The sequence below is a fragment of the Melozone crissalis genome, unplaced genomic scaffold, assembly GCF_028551555.1.
Source record: "Melozone crissalis strain CALT ecotype California unplaced genomic scaffold, PUWL_Pcris_2 ptg000161l_1, whole genome shotgun sequence".
In the NCBI taxonomy this organism is placed as follows: Eukaryota; Metazoa; Chordata; class Aves; order Passeriformes; family Passerellidae; genus Melozone; species Melozone crissalis.
In genome coordinates, this window is record NW_026535932.1 from 643 (window position 1) to 24,178 (window position 23,536).

At 54.7% G+C, this 23,536-nt stretch overlaps 2 protein-coding genes across 2 annotated transcripts; one reads left to right on the plus strand and one right to left on the minus strand.

Annotated features, from left to right (window-relative positions):
* Nucleotides 1-297: 297 nt before the first annotated feature.
* COPA (COPI coat complex subunit alpha) lies at nucleotides 298-17,506 on the plus strand (the record flags this gene model as incomplete). The annotated part of the gene is given in 23 exon segments (XM_054293570.1): nucleotides 298-380; nucleotides 1,028-1,167; nucleotides 1,854-1,923; nucleotides 1,925-1,940; nucleotides 2,875-3,013; nucleotides 4,385-4,547; nucleotides 5,791-5,858; nucleotides 5,860-5,935; nucleotides 7,883-7,958; nucleotides 7,961-8,071; nucleotides 8,754-8,849; nucleotides 9,872-9,960; nucleotides 10,787-10,910; nucleotides 11,791-11,880; nucleotides 11,990-12,099; nucleotides 12,195-12,272; nucleotides 12,436-12,504; nucleotides 12,711-12,847; nucleotides 13,349-13,535; nucleotides 14,254-14,364; nucleotides 14,961-15,122; nucleotides 15,765-15,959; nucleotides 17,010-17,506. Coding segments are annotated over 23 exon segments (2,450 nt in total), but the record flags the coding sequence as incomplete, so codon positions are not given.
* A 906-nt stretch (nucleotides 17,507-18,412) lies between these two features.
* LOC128948866 (protein S100-A11-like) lies at nucleotides 18,413-21,395 on the minus strand. The gene is made up of 3 exons (XM_054293628.1): nucleotides 21,203-21,395; nucleotides 19,700-19,837; nucleotides 18,413-18,565 (listed from the first exon to the last, which is right to left on the minus strand). The coding sequence occupies exons 1-3, from the start codon at nucleotides 21,389-21,391 to the stop codon at nucleotides 18,413-18,415; spliced, it is 480 nt and encodes a 159-aa protein (XP_054149603.1). The 5' UTR covers nucleotides 21,392-21,395.
* Between the last annotated feature and the right edge of the window lie 2,141 nt (nucleotides 21,396-23,536).

Sequence of the window (23,536 nt, forward strand, 5' to 3'; positions counted from 1 at the left end):
ATTTTGGGTTAATCCTGGGTTGGATCACGGGTTTATCCCGAGTTAATCCCGGGTTGATCCCGGCCGGATTCCCGGTGTTGATCCCGGGTTTATTTTGGGTTAATCCCGAGTTTGATCCCAGGTTTATTTTGGGTTTATCCTGGGTTTGATCCTGGGTTTATCCCGTGTTAATCCCGGCCGAACTCCCAGTGTTGATCCCGGTTTGATCCCGGCCGGATTCCCGGTTTGATCCCGGGTTTATCCTGGGTTAATCCCGGGTTAATCCCACGTTGATCCCGGTGTTTTTTGGGATGGCAGCTCCGGAGGGGAAGCGCTCCTCGGGGCTCACGGCCGTGTGGGTGGCGCGGAACCGATTCGCCGTCCTGGACAGGATGCACTCGGTGAGATCTGGGGAAAATGGGAAAAACCGGGAAAAACCGGGAAAAAGTGGGAAAAACCAGGAAAAGATGGGAAAAAATGGGGAAAAATTGGGGAAAACCCAGGAAACTGGGATAATGGGATGGGATCCGGGAGGACCTGATCCCAAAAAAAGGGTTGGGGTTGGGTTAATAGGGATCAGATCCAGGGGAGCCTGATCCCAAATAAAGCTGGGATTGGGATAGCAGGGATTGGATCCAGGGGGGGCTGATCCCAAAAAAAGGGCTGGGATTGGGATAACGGGGATTGGGATAACGGAGATCGGATCCAAGGGGACCTGATCCCGAATAAAGCTGGAATTGGGATAGCAGGGATTGGATCCAAGGGGGTCGTGATCCCAATAAAAGGGCTGGGATTGGGATAACGGGGATTGGGATAATGGGGATTGGGATAATGGGGATTGGATCCAAAGAAACCTGATCCCAAATAAAAAGGGTTGGGAGAAGCGGGAGATGGGAATAACGGGGGATGAGATCCAGAGGGACCTGATCCCGAAAAGGGGCTGGGATTGAGATAACAGGGATTTGGATAATGGGGATTGGATCCGAGGGATTCCCCCCAAAATCCGGGAATTCCCCCCAAAATCCGGGAATTCTCATCCCGGGGGCAGATCCTGATCAAGAACCTGAAGAACGAGATCACCAAGAAGGTTCCGGTTCCCAACTGCGACGAGATTTTCTACGCGGGCACGGGGAACCTGCTCCTGAGGGACTCCGACTCCGTCACGCTCTTCGACGTCCAGCAGAAAAGGTGGGAACTTAACGGGAATTTTCCGGGAATTTTTCGGGAATTTTCCAGGAATTTTCTGGGAATTCCGCACCTAAAGTCTGCTTTTAGTGCACCAAGTCCTGGTTTTTTGTACAAGTCCTGGTTTTTTGTCTGAAATACTGGGGTTTTTTCACCTTAAGTCCTGGTTTCTTTTACCCCCTAAATCCCAATTTTTTCCATCCTAAATCTCTTTTATTTTTTCCTCTAAATCCCTTTTATTTTTTCATCCTAAATCCCATTTTTTTCCACCCCCTAAACCCCTTTTTTTTCCACCCTAAATCCTGGTTTTTTTCTCCTGTAAATCGCATTTTTTTTCCCCGTAAATCTCTTTTCTTTCCCGTAAATCCCTTTTTTTTCTGCCTAACCCCATTTCTTTTCCCCCTAAATCCCATTTTTTTTTTTCACCCCAAATCCTGTTTTTTTCTTCCCCAAGTCCAATTTTTTTTTTTTACCCTAAATCCCTTTTTTATTCCCCTAAAGCCCTTTTTTTTTCCCCCGAAATCCCCTTTTTTCCCCCTAAATCCCTTTTTTCCCGCCCCAAATCCTGCTTTTTCCTGTGGAAAGCTCGGAGAAGGATCTGCTGGAGTCTTTTGGGATCCGCTTTGGTTTTTGGATCCCGGGTGTGGATTTTGGGCCATTCCTGATGCCGGATCCGGGGGTTTTTCCAGGACTTTGGCCTCGGTGAAGATCTCCAAGGTGAAGTACGTCATCTGGTCGGCCGACATGTCCCACGTGGCGCCTGCTGGCCAAGCACGGTGAGCTCCGGGGCAAAATTCCCATCCCCATCCCCATTCCTGCTCCCATTGCCATCCCTGTTCCTGTTCCCGTTCCATCCCGATCCCTGTTCTCATTCCCGTTCCCGTAATTCCCGTTATTCCCGTTCCCATAATCCCGGTTCCCGTCCTGATCCCCATTGCCATCCCTGTTCCCGTTCCCATTCCCCGTTCCCCTCTCTATCCCCATTCCTATCCCTGTTCTCTTTCCTATTCCTGTAATTCCCGTTCTCGTTCCTGTTATCCCCGTCCCCGTTCCCATCTTCATTCCCATCTCCCTTCAAATCCCCATTCCCGCTCCCATTTCCATCGCTGTTCTCTTTCCCATTCCTGTAATTCTCCTTGGCGTTCCCATTATTCCCGTAACCATTCCCATAATTCCTGCAATTCTCGCAATCCTCGTTATCCCCATTCCCATCCCAATCCCTGTTCCCATCCTGATCTCTTTTCTCATTCCATTATTCCCATCCCCATTCCCATCCCAATCCCCGTTCCCATCCCCATCCCAATCCCTGTCCTCATACCAAATCCTGTAATTCTCATTCCCTCATTCCTATTGTTGCCATTATTACCGCAATTCCCTCATTTCCGTTATTCCCGTAATTCCCTGGTTCCCGCTATTCCTGTTATTCTCTCGTTCCTGTCGTTCCCGTAATTCCCTCATTCCCTGCAATTCCATCATTCCCAAAATCCCTGGGTTCCCTCCGTTCCCATAATTCCCACCATTCCTGTAATTCCCTGCAATCCCTGCAATTCCCTCATTCCTGGGTTCCCTGCGTTTCCATCGTTCCCGTTACTCCCATTGTTCCTGCAATTCCTGGGTTCCCACCGTTCCTGTAATTTCCTCGTTCCCGTTGCTCCCGTCGATTCCCGTCGTTCCCGTCGATTCCCTGCGATTCCGTGCCGTTGTTCCCAGCCATCCTGATCTGTAACCGGAAGCTGGAGTCGCTGTGCCAGATCCACGAGAACATCCGCGTCAAGAGCGGCGCCTGGGACGAGAGCGGCGTCTTCATCTACACCACCAGCAACCACATCAAATACGCCGTCACCTCGGGGTCCGTGGCGTTCCGGGGACCGGGAATTCCGTGGGATGGGCCGGAATTGTCACCGGGATCACCGGGAATCGTCACCGGGGTTACGGGGGTGGGCGGGAATTGTCACCGCCAGCAGCCGCATCGGATACGCCGTCACCTCGGGGTCGGCGTGTTCCAGGGACTGGGAATTCCGTGGGACGGCCGGGAATTGTCACCAGGAATTGTCACCAGGAATGCCCCCCTGAAATTCCCCGACGCGTCCCGGGAATTCTCACCGAGAACGTCCCTGAAATTCCTCGGGATGGCCGGGAATTCTCACTGGGAATTTCCCACTGGAACTCCCTGGGATGGCCGGGAATTCTCACTGGGAATGTCCCCCCCAAACTCCCTGGGATGACTGGGAATTCCCACTGGGAATTCTCACCGGGCACGTCCCCCTGCATTCCCTGGCACGGCTGGGAATTCTCACCAGGAAAGTTCTGCCAGAATTCCATAGCACGGCTGGGAATTCTCACTGGAATGTCCCCCCGGAATTCCATAGCACGGCTGGGAATTCTCACTGGGAACGTGCCCCTGAAATTCCCTGGGATGTCTGGGAATTCTCACTGGGAATTCTCACTGGGAATGTCCCCCCAGAATTCTCCAGGAAGGTCAGGAATTCTCACTGGGAATTCCCTGGGATGGTTGGGAATTCTCACTGGGAACGTGCCCCCAGAACTCCCTAGGATGGCCGGGAGTTCTCCCCAGGAATTCTCACCAGGAATGTCCCCCTGAAATTCCCCGACGTGTCCAGGAATTCTCACCAAGAATGTCCCTGAAATTCCCCGGGATGGCCAGGAATTCTCACTGGGAATTTCCCACTGGAACTCCCTGGGATGGCCGGGAATTCTCACTGGGAATGTCCCCCTGGAACTCCTTGAGATGGTCGGCAGTTCTCATTGGGAATGTCCCCCCTGAATTCCCTGGGATGGCTGGGAATTCTCACTGGGAATTTCCCACTGGAACTCCCTGGGATGGCTGGGAATTCTCACTGGGAATTCCCGTCAGGAATGTCCCCCCAGAATTCCCCAGGACGGTCAGGAATTCTCACCAGGAACGTCCCCCTGGAACTCCCTGTCACGTCCGGGAATTCCCACTGGGAACGTCCTTCCAGGAATTTCACGGGATGCCCGGGAATTCCCTGGGATGGCTGGGAATTCTCCCCGGGGATTCTCACCGGGAACGTCCCTGCAGAATTCCCCAAGATAGTCGGGAATTCTCCCTGGGAATTCCCACTGGGAACGTACCGCTGGAACTCCCCGGGATGGCCAGGAGTTCCCTCTGGGAATTCTCCCTGGGAAATTCCCACCGGAATTCTCACCGGGACCGTCCCCCCTCTCCCGGTCGGCGCAGGGACCACGGCATCATCCGCACGCTGGACCTGCCCATCTACGTGACGCGCGTCAAGGGCAACAACGTTTACTGCCTGGACCGCGAGTGCCGGCCCCGCGTGCTCACCATCGACCCCACCGAGTTCCGCTTCAAGCTCGCCCTCATCAACAGGAAATACGACGAGGTCGGGAAATCCGGGAGCGCGGGGAAATCCGGATTGGGAATGGGGGAGAAATGGGGGAAAATGGGGATTGGGAATGGTGGGGAAAGAGGGGCGAGCCCCGCACGCTCAGCATCGACCCCACCGAGTTCCGCTTCAAGCTCGCCCTCGTCGACAGGAAATACGGCGAGGTCGGGAAATCCGGGAGTGCGGGGGAAAATCTGGGATTGGGAATGGGGGAGAAATGGGGAAGATGGGGTTTGGAATGAGGGAACAGTGGGGTTGGGATTGGTGGATCAAAATCGGGAGTGCTCAGCATCGACCCCACCGAGTTCAGGTTCAAACTCACCCTCGGTCAACAGGAAACGTGACGAGGTCGGGAAATCCGGGAATGGGATAAAATCTGGGGAATGGGGAAAATGGGGGGGGGGGAAATGGGATTGGGAATGGTGGAGAAATGGGGGGAAATGGGGTTGGGAATTGGCAAAAATTCCCGAGGATTTTGGATTTGGGAGTAGTAGAGTACTGGAGTGTTTGGAATAGGGGCTGGCAAAGCCTTTCCCAAGGATAGGAAAAGCTTTTCCTGAGGGATTTGCAATGGGCATTTCCCAAGGGTAGGAAGAGCCTTTCCCAGAGATGGAAGAGCTCTCCCAAGAGATTTTGGGAGATCCTTTCCTGAGGAATTCTGGGAAGAGCCTTTCCTGAGGGAATTCTGGGAAGAGCCTTTCCTGAGAATAGGAAAAACCTTTCCCAAGGGATTTTTGGGAAGAGCCTTTCCTGAGGGTTTTGGGAAGAGTTTTTCCCAGGGATTTTGGGAAGATCCTTTTCTGCGGATGGAAGATCCTTTCCTGAGTGATTTTGGGAAGATCCTTCCCTTATTTTGGGAAGATCCTTTCCTGAAGGTTTTGGGAAGAGCTTTTCCCAAGGGATTTTGGGAAGAGCCTTTCCTGAGAATAGGAAAAACCTTTCCCAAGGGTTTTTGGGAAGATCCTTTCCGAGGGATTTTTGGGAAGAGCCTTCCTGAGGGATTTTGGGAAGAGCCTTCCCCAGGGATGGAAGATCCTTTCCCAAAAGATTTTGGCAAGAGCTTTAGCCGGGGATGGAATATCCTTTCCGGAGGGATTTTGGGAGAGCTTTTCCCAAGGGATTTTCGGGAAGAGCCTTCCCCGAGGGATGGAAAACCTTTCCCGAAGGTTTTTGGGGAGAGTTTTTCCCGAGGGATTTTTGGGAAGAGCCCTTTCCCGAGGGATCCGCTGCCGCCCCGCAGGTGCTGCACATGGTGCGCAACGCCAAGCTGGTGGGGCAGTCCATCATCGCGTACCTGCAGCGCAAGGCTACCCGAGGTGGCGCTGCACTTCGTCAAGGACGAGAAGACGCGCTTCAGCCTGGCCCTCGAGTGCGGCAACATCGAGGTGACCTCAGTGCTTGGGGCTTTTGGGGCATTTTGGGGTGTTTTGGGGTGTTTTGGGATGTTTTGGGATGTTTTGGGGTGTTTTGGGGTGTTTTGGGGTGTTTTGGGATGTTTGGGATGTTTTGGGAAAACGCGCTTCAGCCCGGCCCTCGAGTGCGGCAACATCGAGGTGACCTCAGTGCTTGGGACATTCTGGGGCATTTTGGGGTGTTTTGGGGACATTCCGGGGCGTTTTGGGGCATTCCGGGCTGTTTTGGGAAAACACGATTCAGCCCGGCCCTCGAGTGCGGCAACATCGAGGTGACCTCGGTGCTTGGGGCTTTTGGGGGCGTTTTGGGATGTTTTGGGGTGTTTTGGGGTGTTTTGGGATGTTTTGGGATGTTTTGGGGTGTTTTGGGGTGTTTTGGGGTGTTTTGGGGATGTTTGGGATGTTTTGGGAAAACGCGCTTCAGCCTGGCCCTCGAGTGCGGCAACATCGAGGTGACCTCAGTGCTTGGGGCATTCCGGGGCGTTTTGGGGTATTTTGGGATGTTTTGGGACATTCCGGGGCATTTTGGGATGTTTTGGAAAAGTGCACCTCAGCCTGGCCCTGGAGTGCAGCAACACCAAGGTGATGCCAGCTCCGGGGACATTCTGGGGCTTTTTGGGGATGTTTTTGGGGTGTTTTGGGAAAAACGCGCTTCAGCCTGGCCCTGGAGTGCGGCAGCATCGAGGTGATGTCCAGCTTTGGGGACATTCCGGGGCATTTTGGGCACGTTTTGGGAAAAATGTGCCTCAGCCTGGCCCTGGTGAGGTGACACAGGCACGGGGCTGCCTCGGGAGATTCCGGGTTGTTTTGGGATACTCCGGGACGTTTTGGGATGTTTTCAGCCATTCTGAGTTGTTTTGGGACGTTCTGGGAAGTTCGGTTTTGGGTGTTTTTGGATGTTTTTGGGACATTCCCTGGCGCAGATCGCCCTGGAGGCAGCCAAGGCCCTGGATGACAAAAGCTGCCAGGGGAGGAGGCTCTGCTGCCATCCCTGCTCCCATTCCCCGTTCCCAACCCCATTCCCCATTCCCAACCCCATTCCCGATCCCATTAACCCCGGAATTCCTTGGGAACAGATCGCCCTGGAAGCAGCCAAGGCCCTGGATGGCAAAAGCTGCCAGGGGAGGAGGCTCTGCTGCCATCCCTGCCTCCCATTCCCATTCCCAACCCCATTTCCCCATTCCCAACCCCATTCCCCATTCCCAACCCCATTCCCCATTCCCAACCCCATTCCCCGTTCCCAACCCCATTCCCAATCCCATTAACCCCGGAATTCCTTGGTCACAGATCGCCCTGGAGGCAGCCAAGGCCCTGGATGGCAAAAGCTGCCAGGGGAGGTGGTTCTGCTGCCATCCCCGCTCCTAATCCCAGAATTCCAGGATCCCAGCTCCCATTCCCCATTCCCAACCCCATTTCCCCATTCCCAGCTCCCATTCCCCATTCCCAACCCCATTAACCCCGGAATTCCTTGGTCACAGATCGCCCTGGAGGCAGCCAAGGCCCTGGATGGCAAAAGCTGCCAGGGGAGGTGGTTCTGCTGCAATCCCTGCTCCCATTTCCCATTCCCAACCCCATTTCCCCATTCCCAACCCCATTCCCCATTCCCAACCCCATTCCCATTCCCAATCCCATTTCCCTATTCCCAACCCCATTCCCCATTCCCAACCCCATTTCCCATTCCAATCCCATTCCCCATTCCCCATTCCCAACCCCATTCCCAATCCCATTAACCCCGGAATTCCCTGGCGCAGATCGCCCTGGAAGCAGCCAAGGCCCTGGATGGCAAAAGCTGCCAGGGGAGAGGCTCTGCTGCCATCCCCGCTCCTAGTCCCAGAATTCCAGGATCCCAGCTCCCATTCCCCATTCCCAAATTGTAACCCCATTCCCGATCCCTTTAACCCTGGAATTCCCTGGGAACAGATCGCCCTGGAGGCAGCCAAGGCCCTGGACGACAAGAGCTGCTGGGAGAAGCTCGGGGAGGTGGCGCTGCTGCAGGGGAACACCAGGTGGTGGAGATGTGCTACCAGCGCACCAAGAACTTCGACCGCCTCTCCTTCCTCTACCTCATCACCGGCAACCTGGAGAAGCTCCGCAAGATGATGAAGATCGGTGAGAATGCCGGCGTTCCCGCCGGGAACCCCGCCTGATTCCCGGTTTTCTGGGCTCGGAAGGTTGGATGATTCCTGGTTTTGTTTGTGCTGATTCCTGTTTTTTCTGGGGCCATGAACAACAGCTGATTCCTGGTTTTATTGGGTTGGGAATGGTGGCTGATTCCCGGTTTTCCTGTGGCTGGGAATGGTGGCTGATTCCTGGTTTTCTTGGGGCTGATTCCTGGTTTTTCTGGGGCCGTGAACAACAGCTGATTCCCGGTTTTATTGGGCTGGGAATGGTGGCTGATTCCCAGTTTTCCCGTGGCTGGGAATGACGGCTGATTCCCAGTTTTCCTGGGACCGGGAATGGGCTGATTCCTGGTTTTATTGAGAACAAGAGCAGTGGCTGATTCCCAGTTTTCCCAGGGCTGGGAACAGCGGCTGATTCCCAGTTTTCCTGAGGCCTGGAATCCCCGCTGATTCCCACTTTTTTTGGGTTGGGAACAGCAGCTGATTCCCGGTTTAATTTGGACCATAAACGGCAGCTGTTTCCCGGTTTTCCCGGTGCTGAATTCCCCATTTTCCCGGTGCTGGGCACAGCGGCTGATTCCCGGTTTTCCCGGGGCTGGGAATCCCAACCGATTCCTGGTTTTCCTGGGGTTTGGAACGGTGGCTGATTCCCAGTTTTCCCGTTTTTCCAGCGGAGATCCGCAAGGACATGAGCGGGCACTACCAGAACGCGCTGTACCTGGGGGACGTGGCCGAGAGGGTGCGGATCCTGCGGAACTGCGGCCAGAGTGAGCCATTCCCGAGGGAATTCCGGGAATTCCGGGCACGGGGAGCCCTTCCCGATGAAAATTCGGGAATTCTGGGCATGGGGAGTCCTTCCCGACAGGAATTCCGGGCACGGGGAGTCGTTCCCAAAGGGAATTCTGCCCTGGAAGCTCGGGAAAGGCTGTTGGATCCCCAAGCACTTCCATTATTCCAGTGGTTATTCCCATTATTCCAGTGGTTATTCCCATTATCCCAATGGCCATTCCCACTATTCCTGTTATTCCAATGGCTATTCCCAGTATTTCTCTTCATTCCCAGGGTCATTCCCATTATTCCAATGTCTGTTCCCACTATTTCCCATTATTCCAGTGGCTATTTCCTGTGTTTCCCATCTTTCCAGTGGCTATTCCCAGTATTTCCCATTACTCCCGTGGTCATTCCCTTATTCCAGTGGCTATTCCCAATATTTCCCATTATTCCAATGGCCATTCCCATTATTCCAACGGCCATTCCCAGTATTTCCCATTATTCCAATGGCCATTCCCTTTATCCCAACAGCCTTTCCCAGTATTTCCCATTATTTCTATGGCCATTCCCATTATCCCAACGGCCATTCCCAGTATTTCCCATTATTCCTATGGCCATTCCCATTATCCCAATGGCCATTCCCAGTATTTCCCATTATTCCTATGGCCATTCCCATTATTCCAACGGCCATTCCCAGTATTTCCCATTATTCCTATGGCCATTCCCTTTATTCCAACAGCCATTCCCAGTATTTCCCATTATTGCAATGGCCATTCCCATTATTCCAACGGCCATTCCCAGTATTTCCCATTATTCCTATGGCCATTCCCATTATTCCAACGGCCATTCCCAGTATTTCCCATTATTGCAATGGCTATTCCCAGCATTTCCCATTGCTCCCGTGGCCATTCCCGTTATGCCAGTGGCCGTTCCTAGCGTTTCCCATTATTCCCATGGCTATTCCCGTTATTCCCGTGATCATTCCCAGTGTTTCCCATTATTCCCGTTGTTTCTCCAGAGTCCCTGGCGTTCCTGACGGCCGCCACGCACGGGCTGGACGAGGAGGCCGAGAGCCTGCGGGAATCCTTCGATCCCGAGAAGGAGACGGTGGGAACGACGGGAAAACTCCCGGGAAAAACTCCGGGAATCTGGGAGGGAGGGGATGGGCATGGGCATGGCAGAAATCCCAGGAAACTCTGGGAATTTGGGAAAGGAACAGTGGGATGCAGAGGGGATGGACTCCTGGAAAACTCCTGGAATTTGGGAAGGGAACAGTGGGGCCTGGTGAGGAAAACACCTGGAATTCGGGAAGGAGGGGATGGTGGGGATGGAGGAAATCCTGGAAAACTCCAGGAATTTCGGAACAGTGGGATCCAGTGAGGAGAACTTCTGGAAAACTAGAATTCAGGAAGGAGGGGATGGGGAGGGGTCCTGGAAAACTCCAGGAATTTGGGGAGAGAACAGTGGGATCTAGAGGAGATGGGGCTCCGGGAAAACTCCAGGAATTCAGGAAGGAGTGGATGGGTGGTTCCTGGAAAACTTCGGGAATTTGGGAAGGGAATAATGGGATCCAGTGGGGAGAACTCCTGGAAAACTCCAGGAATTTGGGAAGGAGGGAATGGAAAGGTCCTGGAAAACTCCAGGAATTTGGGAAAGGAACAGTGAGATCCAGAGGGGATGGGGGCTCCTGGAAAACTCCTGGAATTCAGGAAGGAGGGGATGAGGAGGTCCCGGAAAACTCCAGGAATTTGGGAAAGGGAACGGTGATATCCAGAGGGGATGGACTCCTGGAAAACTGCTGGAATCTGGGAAGGGAACGGTGGGATCCAGAGGGGACGGACTCCTGGAAGGCTCCGGGAATTTGGGAAGGAGCTGCTGACGGCAAGGCAGCTCCGTCCCGGGGCTTTCCCGACGTTCCCCCGGCGTGTCCCAGGTCCCGGCCGTGGATCCCGAGGCGCGGCTGCTGCAGCCGCCGGCCCCGGTGCTGCCCCTGGACACCAACTGGCCCCTGCTGACCGTGTCCAAGGGCTTCTTCGAGGGCTCCATCGCCGGGAAAGGTCGGCGTTCCCGCAATTCCCGAGGCGTTCCCGGCGCTCAGGGTGTTCTGGGAACCGGGGGGGAAAAAGGGGCTGGAAAACTGGGGAAGGGTGTGGGGTGTGAGGCCAGGGGGGTGGGAGGGATCGGGAGCGGGATCGGGAATGGGATTGACCCCTGGGAATGGGATCAGGAATGGGATTGGAATTCCTGGGAATGGGATCAGGGCTGGGGTTGGGATCAGGAGTAGGATTGACCCCTGGGAATGGGATTAGGAATGGGATTGGAATTCCTGGGAATGGGATCAGGGCTGGGGTTGGGATCAGGAGTAGGATTGACCCCTGGGATTTGGGATCAGGAATGGGATTGACCCCTGGGAAGGGGATTGATCCCTGGGAATGGGATCAGGAATGGGATGGACCCTCAGGAATGGGATTGACCCCTGGGAATGGGATCAGGTCTAGGAATGGGATTGGGACTGGGATTGGCCCCTGGGAATGGGATCGGGACTGGGATTGACCCCTGGGAATGGGATTGGGACTGGGAATGGGATTGGGACTGGGATTGATCCCTGGGAATGGGATCAGGACTGGGAATGGGATTAGGGCTGGGATTGGGATCAGGGCTGGGATTGATCCCTGGGAATGGGATCAGGACTGGGATTGGAATTCCTGGGAATGGGATTGATCCCTGGAAATGGGATCAGGTCAGGGATTGGAATTCCTCCAATTCAGAGTGGGTTTCCAGCTGGGGACGAACCCCACAATCCTGGAGCTCTCCCTCACCCTCACAAATCCCAAAATTCCCCAAAATCCCTCCCCGAGCTGCCACAGCTCAGCATCAGCGTGGGGATTTCCCCTCACGGAATCCTTTCCCGAGGGTCTTTCCCTGGTTTTTTTTTAGGGAAAGGAGGAGCCCTGGCCGCCGACATCGACATCGACACCGTGGGCACCGAGGGCTGGGGCGAGGACGCCGAGCTGCAGCTGGATGAAGGTGGGAAAAAACCCCGGAATTTTCCTTGGGAAAATCACGGAATTTTCCATGGGAAAACCCTGGAATTTTCCGTTCCCCGTTCCCCGCTGACATTCCCTGCTCCCTGCAGACGGATTCGTGGACGCCGGGGAAGGATTCGGAGAGGAAGGAGCGGGAAAAGGGCAGGAGGAAGGAGGAGGATGGGAGGTGGAGGAAGATTTGGATCTTCCCCCCGAGCTGGTAGGAGAATTCTGGGGTGTCCCAGCGCCGATTCCTCGGGAATTCGGGATCATCCAGCTCAGATTTCAGCTGGAATTCCATGATTTTCCCCTCAGGATGTCCCCGCCGGCCCCGCAGGAACGGCTGAGGATGGATTCTTTGTGCCTCCCACCAAAGGCACCAGCCCAGCCCAGGTAAAATTCTGGATTTCCTTGGAAAACTGGGAATTCCCTCCTTTTCCCTTTTCTTTTTTGGGGTTTTTTTTTTGGGATTTGTGAGCCTGTTGTGGGAATTCCGTTGTGGGCATTCTGCCCATCCCAATCCCACCTGGATTTCTTTCCCTTCCCTCCTTCCCAGATGTGGTGCAACAATTCCCAGCTCCCCGTGGATCACATCCTGGCGGGATCCTTCGAGACAGCCATGAGGGTGAGTTTTCCATGGAATTTTTTTATGGAAAAACGCCCCCTTTCCCCCCTTACTTCCCAAATCCTCACTTTGCATCCATCTGGGATCATTCCATCCCCGTTTTCCTGTGGATACCACCCCGAGCGAGGCCTCGGCGCTGCCTGATCCGGGTTTTTCCCGACCCAATCCGTGATTTTTTTATTTTTATTTTTATTTTTCCCTCTCAGCTGCTCCACGACCAGGTGGGGGTGACCAACTTCGGGCCCTACAAGCAGCTCTTCCTGCAGACCTTCTCCCGGGGCAGGACGACATTCCAGGCGCTTCCCAGCCTCCCTGCCATGTACGGATTCCCGCACCGAAACTGGTGAGCGCCTTTCCCGCATTCCAGGGGGTTTTCCAGGGCAGAAGTCCCGGATTTATGAGGGATGAATGAGGTCAGCCAGTCTGAGCTGGACGCTCAGAATTCCAGGAATTGCTTGGGCTTTTTCCATGGAAAAGCATTGGGAACCATTTTCCCAAAATTCCATTTTCCATGGAGTTTTTCCACGGGAAGGCATTGGAAAATTCCATTTTCCATGGAATTTTTCTCTGGAATTTTTCCCTGGAATTTTTCCGTTTTCCTTGGAGTTTTTCCGCGGAAAAGCATTGGAAAATCCCATTTTCCATGCGATTTTTTTTGGGGGGAATTTTTCCATGGAAAAGCATCGTGAACCATCGGGAAGGACTCAGGGGAGGTGCATCCCCATCCCCTGGAGGGAATTCCCAGGAATTCCTGGGCCGCTCCGGGAATTCCATCCCACCCTCACCGGGCCCACACACCCCTCACCGCCCTCATCCCTAAACCCGGAATTTTTTGGGGTTCCAGGAAGGAGGCCGGGCTGAAGAACGCGCTGCCGGCCGTGGGGCTGAAGCTGAACGACCTGATCCAGCGGCTGCAGCTCTGCTACCAGCTCACCACGGCCGGCAAGTTCGAGGAGGCCGTGGAGAAATTCCGGCTGATCCTGCTCAGTGTGCCCCTGCTGGTGGTGGACAACAAGCAGGAGATTGCTGAGGTCAGGGCCAGGGGGATTCGTGAGGGGGAAATGTGGGAATTCTGCTATGGAAAACATGGAATTCCTGAGGAGGAAATGTGGGGATTCCTGAGGGGGAAAGCGTGGAATTCTTGAGGGGGAAATGCGGGCATTTATGAGGGGGAAATGTGGGATTCACGTGGGGGGAGCGTGGGACTTCTGAGGGGAAAAGGTGGGAATTTCTGAGGGGGAAATATGCAAATTCCTGAGGGGTCAATGTAGAAATTCCTGAGGGGGAAATGTGGGTTTGCTGAGGGGGAAACGTGGGGATCCTGCCCTGAAAATGTGGGGATTCGTGAGGGGGGAAATGTGGAAATTCTTGAAGGGGGAAAACATGGAATTTGTGAGGGGGGAAATGTGGGAAGCCTGCCCTGATAAACATGGAATTCCTGAGGGGGGAAATGTGGGATTTCTGAGGGGGAAAACGTGAGAATTCGTGAGAGGAAAAAACTTGAAATTCATGAGGGGAAAACGTGGGAATTTCTGAGGGAAACGTGGGAATCCTGCGCTGAAAAACATGGGATTCCTGAGTGGGAAATTGTGGAAGTCCTGAGGGGGAATATGTGGGATTTCTGAGGGGGAAGTTGTAGGATGGCTGAGGGGGAAATGTAGGAATTCCTGAGGGGGTAAATGTGAGATTCCCCATCCCGATCCTGGGGTGTCCCCAGGGAAGGGTTTGATCCCCACTTTTGTCCCAAAGGCGCAGCAGCTGGTCGCCATTTGCCGGGAATACATCGTGGGGTTGTCCATGGAGATCGAGAGGAAGAAACTGCCCAAGGAGACGCTGGAGCAGCAGAAGAGGATCTGTGAGGTGAGGGAGGCCTGAGGGGAAAAACAAGGAATTCCTGAGGGGAAAACGTGGAATTACTGAGGGGAAATGAGGGGATTCCTGAGGGGAAAATGTGGGATTTCTGAGGGGGAAAACACAGAATTCCTGAGGGAGGAAATGTAGGAATTAGTGAGGGGGAAACGTGGGAATTCCTGAGGGGGAAAATGTGGGAGTTCCTGAGGTGGAAATGAGGAAATTTCTGAGGGGGAAAACAAGGAATTCCTGAGGGGGGAAATAAAGGAGTTACTGAGAAGAAAACACAGAATTCATGAAGGGGAAATGTGGGATTCCTGAGGGAGGAAATGAGGGAATTACTGAGGGGAAAACACAGAATTCATGAGGGAAAAATATGGGAATTTCTGAGGGGAAAACACTGAATTCATGAAGAGAAAATATGGGATTTTCTCAGGGGAAAAACATGGAATTCCCAAGGGGAAAATGTGAGATTCCTGAGGTGCTAAAAACCTTACTGGAAATTTGGAATTCTGCCTTCAACACAAACACAACAGGGAAAAGAGGGATTCCTTGTCATAATTCCCGTTATTCCCAAGGATTTTAACCCTTGCTTTCCCTGGCAGATGGCCGCCTACTTCACGCACTCCAACCTGCAGCCCGTGCACATGATCCTGGTGCTCCGCACCGCCCTCAACCTCTTCTTCAAGCTCAAGAACTTCAAAAGCGCCGCCACCTTCGCCCGGCGCCTGCTCGAGCTCGGCCCCAAGCCCGAGGTGGCGCAGCAGGTGAGACCCCAAAGGCCATTGTCCCCAAAGGCATTGTCCCCAATGGCCCTGTCCCCAAATGGCCCTGTCCCCAAACCCAGCAGGTGAGACCCCAAATGGCCCTGTCCCCAATGGCCCTGTCCCCAAACTCGAGGTGAGGTCCTCAGATGAGGCCCTCAAGTTGGGAAACACCATTTTTGGGTTGTTCTTATCCCCAAAGCCCCCTTGTGACGCTGTTTTTGGGGTGTCCTTGTCCCCAAACTTGAGCTGAGGCCCTCAGGTGTGGAGCCCTTCCTGTGAAACCATTTTTGGGGTATCCCTGTGTCCAAACTCCCACTGTGACACCATTTGTGGGGGGCCCTTGTCTCCAAACCCGAGCTGAGGCCCTGAGGTGTGGAACCCTTCCTGTGAAACCATTTTTGGGGTATCCCTGTGTCCAAACTCCCACTGCGACCCATTTTGTGGTGTCCCTGTCCCCAAACCCCTGCCATGACCCGTTTTGGGGTGTCCCTGTCCCCAAACCCCTGCCATGACCCATTTTGTGGTGTCCCTGTCCCGAAACCCCTGCCATGACCCGTTTTGGGGTGTCCCTGTCCCCAAACCCCTGCCATGACCCATTCTGGGGTGTCCCTGTCCCCGTGCTCACGGCGCTGCCGTTCCCAGACGCGGAAGATCCTGGCGGCGTGCGAGAAGAACCCCATCGACAGCCACCAGCTCAACTACGACCAGCACAACCCCTTCGACATCTGCGCCGCCTCCTACCGCCCCATCTACCGCGGCAAGGCCGTGGAGAAGTGTCCCCTCAGCGGGGCCTGCTACAGCCCCGAGTTCCGGGGACAGATCTGCCGCGTCACCACGGTGAGGGGACAGAGGGACATCCCGCCGAGCTGTGGGCTGGGAAAGGTCGGGGTTTGGAGGTGGTTCGAGGGGTCAGCGCTGCGCTCAGGGGCGACATTTTGTGGTTCCGGAGGGGGTTTGGGGTCTATCCCGCAAGGGAGGCCTGTGGGAGTTGGGCCTGGTTGGTCTGGAGGAGGCTGAGGGGGAAACTTATTAATCCACGGAAATATCTCCAATATCCATGGAAATATCACAAATAATTGTGGAAATATCTCTGAAATCCCCAAAAATCTGCCCTCTGAGGGAGGATTTGAGCTCTGGAGTAAGGGAGGCCTGTGGGAGTTGGGCCTGGTTGGTCAGGAGGAGGCTGAGGGGGAATTTTACTCATCTATGGAAATATCTTCAATATCCATGGAAATACCACAAATATTTGTGGAAATATCTTAAATAGTCCCAAAAATCTCTCATCTGAGAGGGAATTTGGGCTCTGAAGTGTTTTTTCCACAAGGAAGGCCTGTGAGTGTTGGGTCTGGTTGGTCTGGAGGAGGCTTGAGGGGGAATCTTACTCATCTCTGGAAGTATTTCAAATATTCATGGAAATATCTCAAATATTTACAGAAATATCTTAAATAGTCCCAAAAGCCTCTCCTCTGAGGGGGAATTTGAACTCTGAAGTGTTTTTCCCTCAAGGGAGGCCTGTGGGAGTTGGGCCTGGTTGGTCTGGAGGAGGCTGAAGGGAAACCTTGGCCATCTGTGGAAATAACTTAAATATCTGTGGAAATATCTTAAATATCTCCTCAAATTTCCACACAATTTCCTCAAATTCCCACCTAAATCCCCCAGTGGGCTCTCAGGACATTCCCAAACCACTCCCAGAGCTCCCAGCACAGGCCCAAGAGTGACAGCCACAAACCCAACCCCTAAATCCTTATAGTTCACCCCTAAATCCCGAATTTTCACCCCTAAATCCCGAATTTTCACCCCTAAATCCTGAGTTTTCACCCCTAAATCCCGAATTTTCACCCCTAAATCCTGAATTTTCACCCCTAAACCCTCTCTTTGTCCCTGCAGGTGACGGAGATCGGGAAGGACGTGCTGGGGCTGCGCATCAGCCCCCTCCAGTTCCGCTAGGAATTCTCCTGGATCAGGAAATTCCCTCTCCCCCATCCCGGCTTTCCCCCCACTCACTCCCCCTGGCCATTCCCATCCTCCCTTCCCGGTTTTTCCCCACTCTGCAATGCCAGATTGGGATTTTTTCCCCCCACATTAAGCAGGAATTTATTTTTCCCTTGTTCCCAGAGCGGTTTTCCTGTGCTTTTATCCCAAATTTTTTTCCAGAGGGGGGAAAAGGGGGGGGTTTTTCCCAAATCCTGGTAGTGACACAACCACCTCTGCTCCCCTTAAAACCCTAAAAAACTGCTCAAAAACCTGGAATTTGCTCTGTAAATCCCGAATCCAGGGAAATCCCGCTCCCTCTGGAAGTGGCCCCGTGTTTGTTGACTCCTCCTGTTGTCGCCATGGCAACCTAATGAGCTCCCGTTGTTAATAAAGTTCGTTAATCACCTGGATTTTCCTGGTTTGCAGCTCAGGACACGCCAAGAAAAAAAAAAAATTAATTTAAAAAGGGAATTTTATCCCTTTTCCCACCTCTGCTTGGAGAGCTGGGAATGTTCCAGAGGATGGGATCGGCACTCCAGAGCTGGGTGTGTTAATTAACGGGGTGTAATTAACGCCCCAATTAACCCTGAGGGCCTGTCCCGCTTTTCCAGGTGGAGTTTTGACCCCAGGGCAGGGAAAAGGCTCCGGGATTCCCAGATTTGGGTGGATTCTGATCCCTGCAGGGGGAGAGGGATGGGAATAACAATCCAGGGATGGAATTCCAGGGATTGTCCTGCTGGGAATGTCCAGGGTGTGGAATGAGGGGCTGGAAGTGTCCAGGGAATGGGGCTGGAAAAGGGAATGGAGAATCCTGAGGGAGCTCAGCCTGGAGAAAAGGGAGATCCAGGGGGGATTTGGGATCCAGGGGGAATTTATGATCCGGGGGGAATTTGGGATCTGATCCCAGAGAAAAGGGGCATCGGGGGGAATTTGGGATCTGATCCCAGAGAAAAGGGGGACCCAGGGGAAATTTGGGATCTGATCCCAGGGAACGGGGACAGGACAAGAGGGAACGGCCTCGAGCTGTGCCAGGGCTGGAAATTTGGGATGGTTTTTCCATGGAAAAAGGGTTGGGAAGCGTCGTAAGGAGCTCGGGGAGGGTCAGATCCTCATCCCTGCAGGGAATCCCTGGAATCCACAGCAGGTGAGGATAATTTTGGGATTCTTCCCCCCCGCCCTCTTCACACATCCCAGAATCCTTTGGGGTCTTCAACCTTTTATTTATCCATAAAAAATCAGGGTGAAAAAAAGGGAACGCGAGCATTCCATCATTTCCAGCGTTCCATGGGGAATTCCGGGGTGGAGCTGGAATGGATTCAGGGTTTGGGGGCCTTGAGGACCAGGGAGTCGTGGCAGGCCACGGCGATGCCCCCGATGAGGTTCAGGAACTCCTGGAAGTCCAGCTGCCCGTCGCTGTTCATGTCCAGCTTCTTCATCATCCTGTCCACCACGCCCGGGTCCTTCTGGTTCTGGGAAAGGGAAAAAAGAAAAAAGGGAATTGGTGCCTGGAATGAGGGCGGGGGAATTTCCTGCCCAGGCAGGGAGGGCAGCTCAGGGAATCCTGGAATGGTTTGGGATGGAGAATCCTTGAATAGTCACGTTCAGGGATGTTCCTACAGTCCCATCCTGCTCCAGATTCCATCCTGGTACAGCCCCAGGGCTGGGACCCCCTCCATCATCCCATCCCATTGATCCCATCCCATCGATCCCATCCCGTCAATCCCATCCCGGCACATCCCAGCCCATTGACCCCATCCCAAATGACTGACCCCATTGTTCCCATGGATCCCATCCCATCGATCCCATCCCATCAATCCCATCCCATCAATCCCATCCCGGCACATCCCAGCCCATTGACCCCATCCCAAATGATTGACCCCATTGTTCCCATGGATCCCATCTCATTGATCCCATCCCAACCCACTGATCCCATCCCAATCCCACTGATCCCATCCCATCAATCCCATCCCATTCCATAGGTCCCATTGATCCTATCCCAGCCCATGGATCCCATCCCATCAATCCCATCCCAATCCCATGGATCGCATTGATCCCATTGGATCCTATCCCATCCCAATCCTATGGATCCCATGGCTCCCATGGATCCCATCAATGCCATTCCATGGATCCCATTGATCCCATCCCCACCCCATCCCATGGATCCCATGGATCGCATTGATCCCATGGATCCCATCTCATCTCATCCCATGGATCGCATTGATCCCATCCCCACCCTATCCCATGGATCCCATTGATCCTCTCCCATCCCATGGATCCCATCCCGATCCCAGGGATCCCATGGTTCCCATGGATCCCATCCCATCAATCCCATCCCAATCCCATGGATCCCATCCCAGTCCCATGGATCCCATCCCATGGATCCCATCCCAGTCCCATGGCTCCCACGGATCCCCCCCCCCCCCCAACCCATCCCATGGATCCCATGGATCACATTGATCCCATTGATCCCATCCCCACCCTATTCCATGGATCCCATTGATCCTCTCCCATCCCATGGATCCCATCCCATGGATCCCATCGATCCTCTCCCATCCCATGGATCCCATCCCATGGATCCCACCCCAGGCCCCCCGTTCCCGCACCTTGGTGAAGGCGGCCAGCTCGGTGTCCATGAAGGCGCGGAATTCCCGCTTGGAGAGCGTGCAGGCGTCGCCCTCGCGCCCGGCGTAGCGCTGGAACACGGCCAGCAGCGACTCGATGCAGCGCTCCGTCTCCGTGGGCTGGGGGGGCCGAAATCCCGGGATTTGGGGTCAGGGGAAGGCTGGGGAACACCCTGGGCCCGACCCAGGTGTGCTGGGAGCAATCCTGGGTTTTTTGGGAACCTTCTGCCCATTCCAGGAGCAATCGCGGTTTTTGGGGATGAGGGAAGGGCTGGAGGAGCCTCCTGTGCCCATTCCAGGTGTGCCAAGGAGCAATCCCAAATTTTTAGGAAGGGCTGGAGGAGCCTCCTGAGCTCATTTCAGATTTTCCAGAGAGAAATCTCGATTTTTTGGGGGGATGAGGGAAGGGCTGGAAGAGCCTCCTGTGCCCATTCCAGGTGTGCCAAGGAGCAATCCCAAATTTTTTAGGAAGGGCTGGAGAAGCCTCCTGTGCCCATTTCAGGCTTTCCAGGGAGAAATCCCGGGTTTTTTTTGGGCACGAGGGAAGGGCAGAAGGAACTTTCTCTGCCCATTCCAGGAGCAATCCCAATTTTTTGGGGACGAGGATCCTCCTGTGCCCATCCCAGGCGCGCCAAGGAGCAATCCCCAATATTTTAGGGAGCAGGGAATCCCTTCCCGTGCCCACTCCAGCTTTTCCAAGGGCAATCCCGGTTTTTTCAGGGCTCGCCCGGACCCGTCCCGCCGCATTTTTCCCTGGATTTCGTTCCTGGCACAGCGGGACGGGCCCGGATCGGGAGCGGCTCCTGGAAAATGCCCTGGGGAGGTGGCGGATCCGTGGGAAGGGCCGGCCTGGATCCGCTCTTTCCCCTTTCCCCCCATTTCTCCCCACCCCACCTCGGGGTTTTTCTGCTTTTCACCCATTTCCCCTGTTTTTCACCCATTTTCCCCGTTTTTCTCCATTTTTTCCCCCTATTTTCCCCGTTTTTTTTTATGTTTTTCTCTGATTTTTCTCATTTTCTTTCCGGTTTCTGCCCTGGTTTTTCTGCCATTTTCTACTCGTTTTTTACCTGTTTCCCCCCACTGTTTTTCCCCTTTTCCCCTGTTTCGCCCCATTTTTCTGTTTCTCCCCACCCTGGGTTTTCTTTGTTTTTCACTCACTTCCCCTCTTTTTCACCCATTATTTTTCTCCATTTTTTCCCTGTTTCCCCCCATTTTTTCCTATTTTCCCCTGTTTTTTCCCCATTTTCCTCCCAGTTTCTTCCCTGATTTTCCCCCCCACTTCCCACCCGTTTTTTCCCTGTTTCCCCCCCTGTTTTCCCCATTTTTCCCCCCATTTTTCCCTTTCTCCCCCCTCTTCCTTCCTCCCTTTGCCAGACCACGCCCTACCCCCTCCCACTCCGATTTTGGGCCGTTTTCCCGGAAAATCTCCATTCCCCCCCCCTCTCCTGATCCATATTCCCCCTCGAATTCCCGGGAATTCCTCACCATGGCTGGGACAGGCGGCGGCTCCGCTCCGCTTCGGAGTTCGTGGGATCGGGAAAAAGAAACCCCGGGGAAAGTCGGGGAGCCCCGCCCGGGCTGAGTCAGCGCCGGACGCGTTGGGCAATTCCCGTTCCAGCGGCTCCTCCCGCGGCCCCGGAATGTGCCCGGCCCGGCCCGGGGCTCTGCGGGCATCCCCGAGTCCCGCCCCGGCCCCGTTTGCTCCTTGGGATGTCCCTGGAGCCGTCAGGGCACTGGCAGCGGTGTCACTGCCCCTGGCATTGTCACCGAGCTGTGTCACTGCCCCTGGCATTGTCACCGAGCTGTGTCCCCGTCCCTGTCCCCATCACTGAGCCCTGCCAGTGTCACTGTCCCTGGCATTGTCACCAAGGGCTGGCAGCTGTGCCACTGTCCCTGGCATTGTCACCGAGCTGTGTCACTGCCCCTGGCATTGTCACCGAGCTGTGTCCCCGTCCCTGTCCCCATCACTGAGCCCTGCCAGTGTCACTGTCCCTGGCATTGTCACCAAGGGCTGGCAGCTGTGCCACTGCCCCTGGCATTGTCACCGAGCTGTGTCACTGCCCCTGGCATTGTCACCGAGCTGTGTCCCCGTCCCTGTCCCCATCACTGAGCCCTGCCAGTGTCACTGTCCCTGTCCCTGGCATTGTCACCGAGCTGTGTCCCCGTCCCTGTCCCCATCACTGAGCCCTGCCAGTGTCACTGTCCCTGGCATTGTCACCAAGGGCTGGCAGCTGTGCCACTGCCCCTGGCATTGTCACTGAGCTGTGTCACTGCCCCTGGCCCTGTCCTTGTCACTGAACACTGGCACTGTCACCAAGTGCTGTCCCTGTCCCCATCACTGAGCCCTGCCAGTGTCACTGTCACTGCCCCTGGCATTGTCACCGAGCTGTGTCACTGCCCCTGGCATTGTCACCGAGCTGTGTCCCCATCCCTGTCCCCATCACTGAGCCCTGCCAGTGTCACTGTCCCTGTCCCTGGCATTGTCACCGAGCTGTGTCACTGCCCCTGGCATTGTCACCGAGCTGTGTCCCCGTCCCTGTCCCCATCACTGAGCCCTGCCAGTGTCACTGTCCCTGTCCCTGGCATTGTCACCAAGCTGTGTCACTGCCCCTGGCATTGTCACCGAGCTGTGTCACTGTCCCTGTCCCCATCACTGAGCCCTGCCAGTGTCACTGTCCTTGGCATTGTCACCAAGGGCTGACACTGTCCCTGGCATTGCCACCAAGCCCTGCCAGTGTCACTGCCCCTGTCCCTGGCATTGCCACCAATGGCTGGCACTGTCCCTGGCACTGTCTCTGGCATTGTCACCGAGCTGTGTCCCCGTCCCTGTCCCCATCACTGAGCCCTGCCAGTGTCACTGTCCCTGGCATTGTCACCAAGGGCTGGCAGCTGTGCCACTGCCCCTGGCATTGTCACTGAGCTGTGTCACTGCCTCTGGCCCTGTCCTTGTCACTGAACACTGGCACTGTCACCAAGTGCTGTCCCTGTCCCCATCACTGAGCCCTGCCAGTGTCACAGAGCTGTGTTCCCCTTCCTGTTCCTCTTCCTGTCCCTGGCATTGTCACCGAGCTGTGTCACCGTCCCTGTCCCCATCACTGAGCCCTGCCAGTGTCACTGTCCCTGTCCCTGTCCCTGGCATTGCCACCAAGCGCTGGCAGCTGTGTCACTGGCCCTGGCATTGCCACTGAGCCCTCCCAGTGTCACTGTCCCTTGCCCTGGCACTGTCCCTGTCCCCATCACTTGGGGACAGTGCGGGGACGGAGCCTTGGGAGAGCCCCTGGCTCTGGAGCAGGATGTGGGAGTGGGAAATGGGGATTGGGTGGGATTTGGGATCAGGAGGAGTTTGGGGGCTGAACTGGGAATGCCTGGCCCAAACTGGGAATGCCTGACCCAAACTGGGAATGCCCAATCCAAACTGGGAATGCCCAATCCAAACTGGGAATACCTGACCCGAACTGGGAATGCCTGACCCAAACTGGGAATGCCTGACCCGAACTGGGAATGCCCAATCCAAACTGGGAATACCTGACCTGAACTGGGAATGCCTGACCCAAACTGGGAGTGCCCAATCCAAACTGGGAATGCCCAATCCAAACTGGGAATACCTGACCTGAACTGGGAATGCCTGACCCAAACTGGGAGTGCCCAATCCAAACTGGGAATGCCCAATCCAAACTGGGAATACCTGACCTGAACTGGGAATGCCTGACCCAAACTGGGAGTGCCCAATCCAAACTGGGAATGCCCAATCCAAACTAGGAATACCTGATCCCAACTGGGAATGCCTGATCCCAACTGGGAATGTCTGATCCCAAACTG

Coding starts and splice junctions, on each gene's coding strand:
- LOC128948866 (XM_054293628.1), bottom strand. CDS start 21,391: ATGCCCGCAGAGCCCCGGGCCGGGCCGGGCACATTCCGGGGCCGCGGG. Junction 19,838..21,202: donor CGCCGCCTGTCCCAGCCATG/GTGAGGAATTCC, acceptor CGGCCCCCCCAG/CCCACGGAGACGGAGCGCTG. Junction 18,566..19,699: donor AGCTGGCCGCCTTCACCAAG/GTGCGGGAACGG, acceptor TCCCTTTCCCAG/AACCAGAAGGACCCGGGCGT.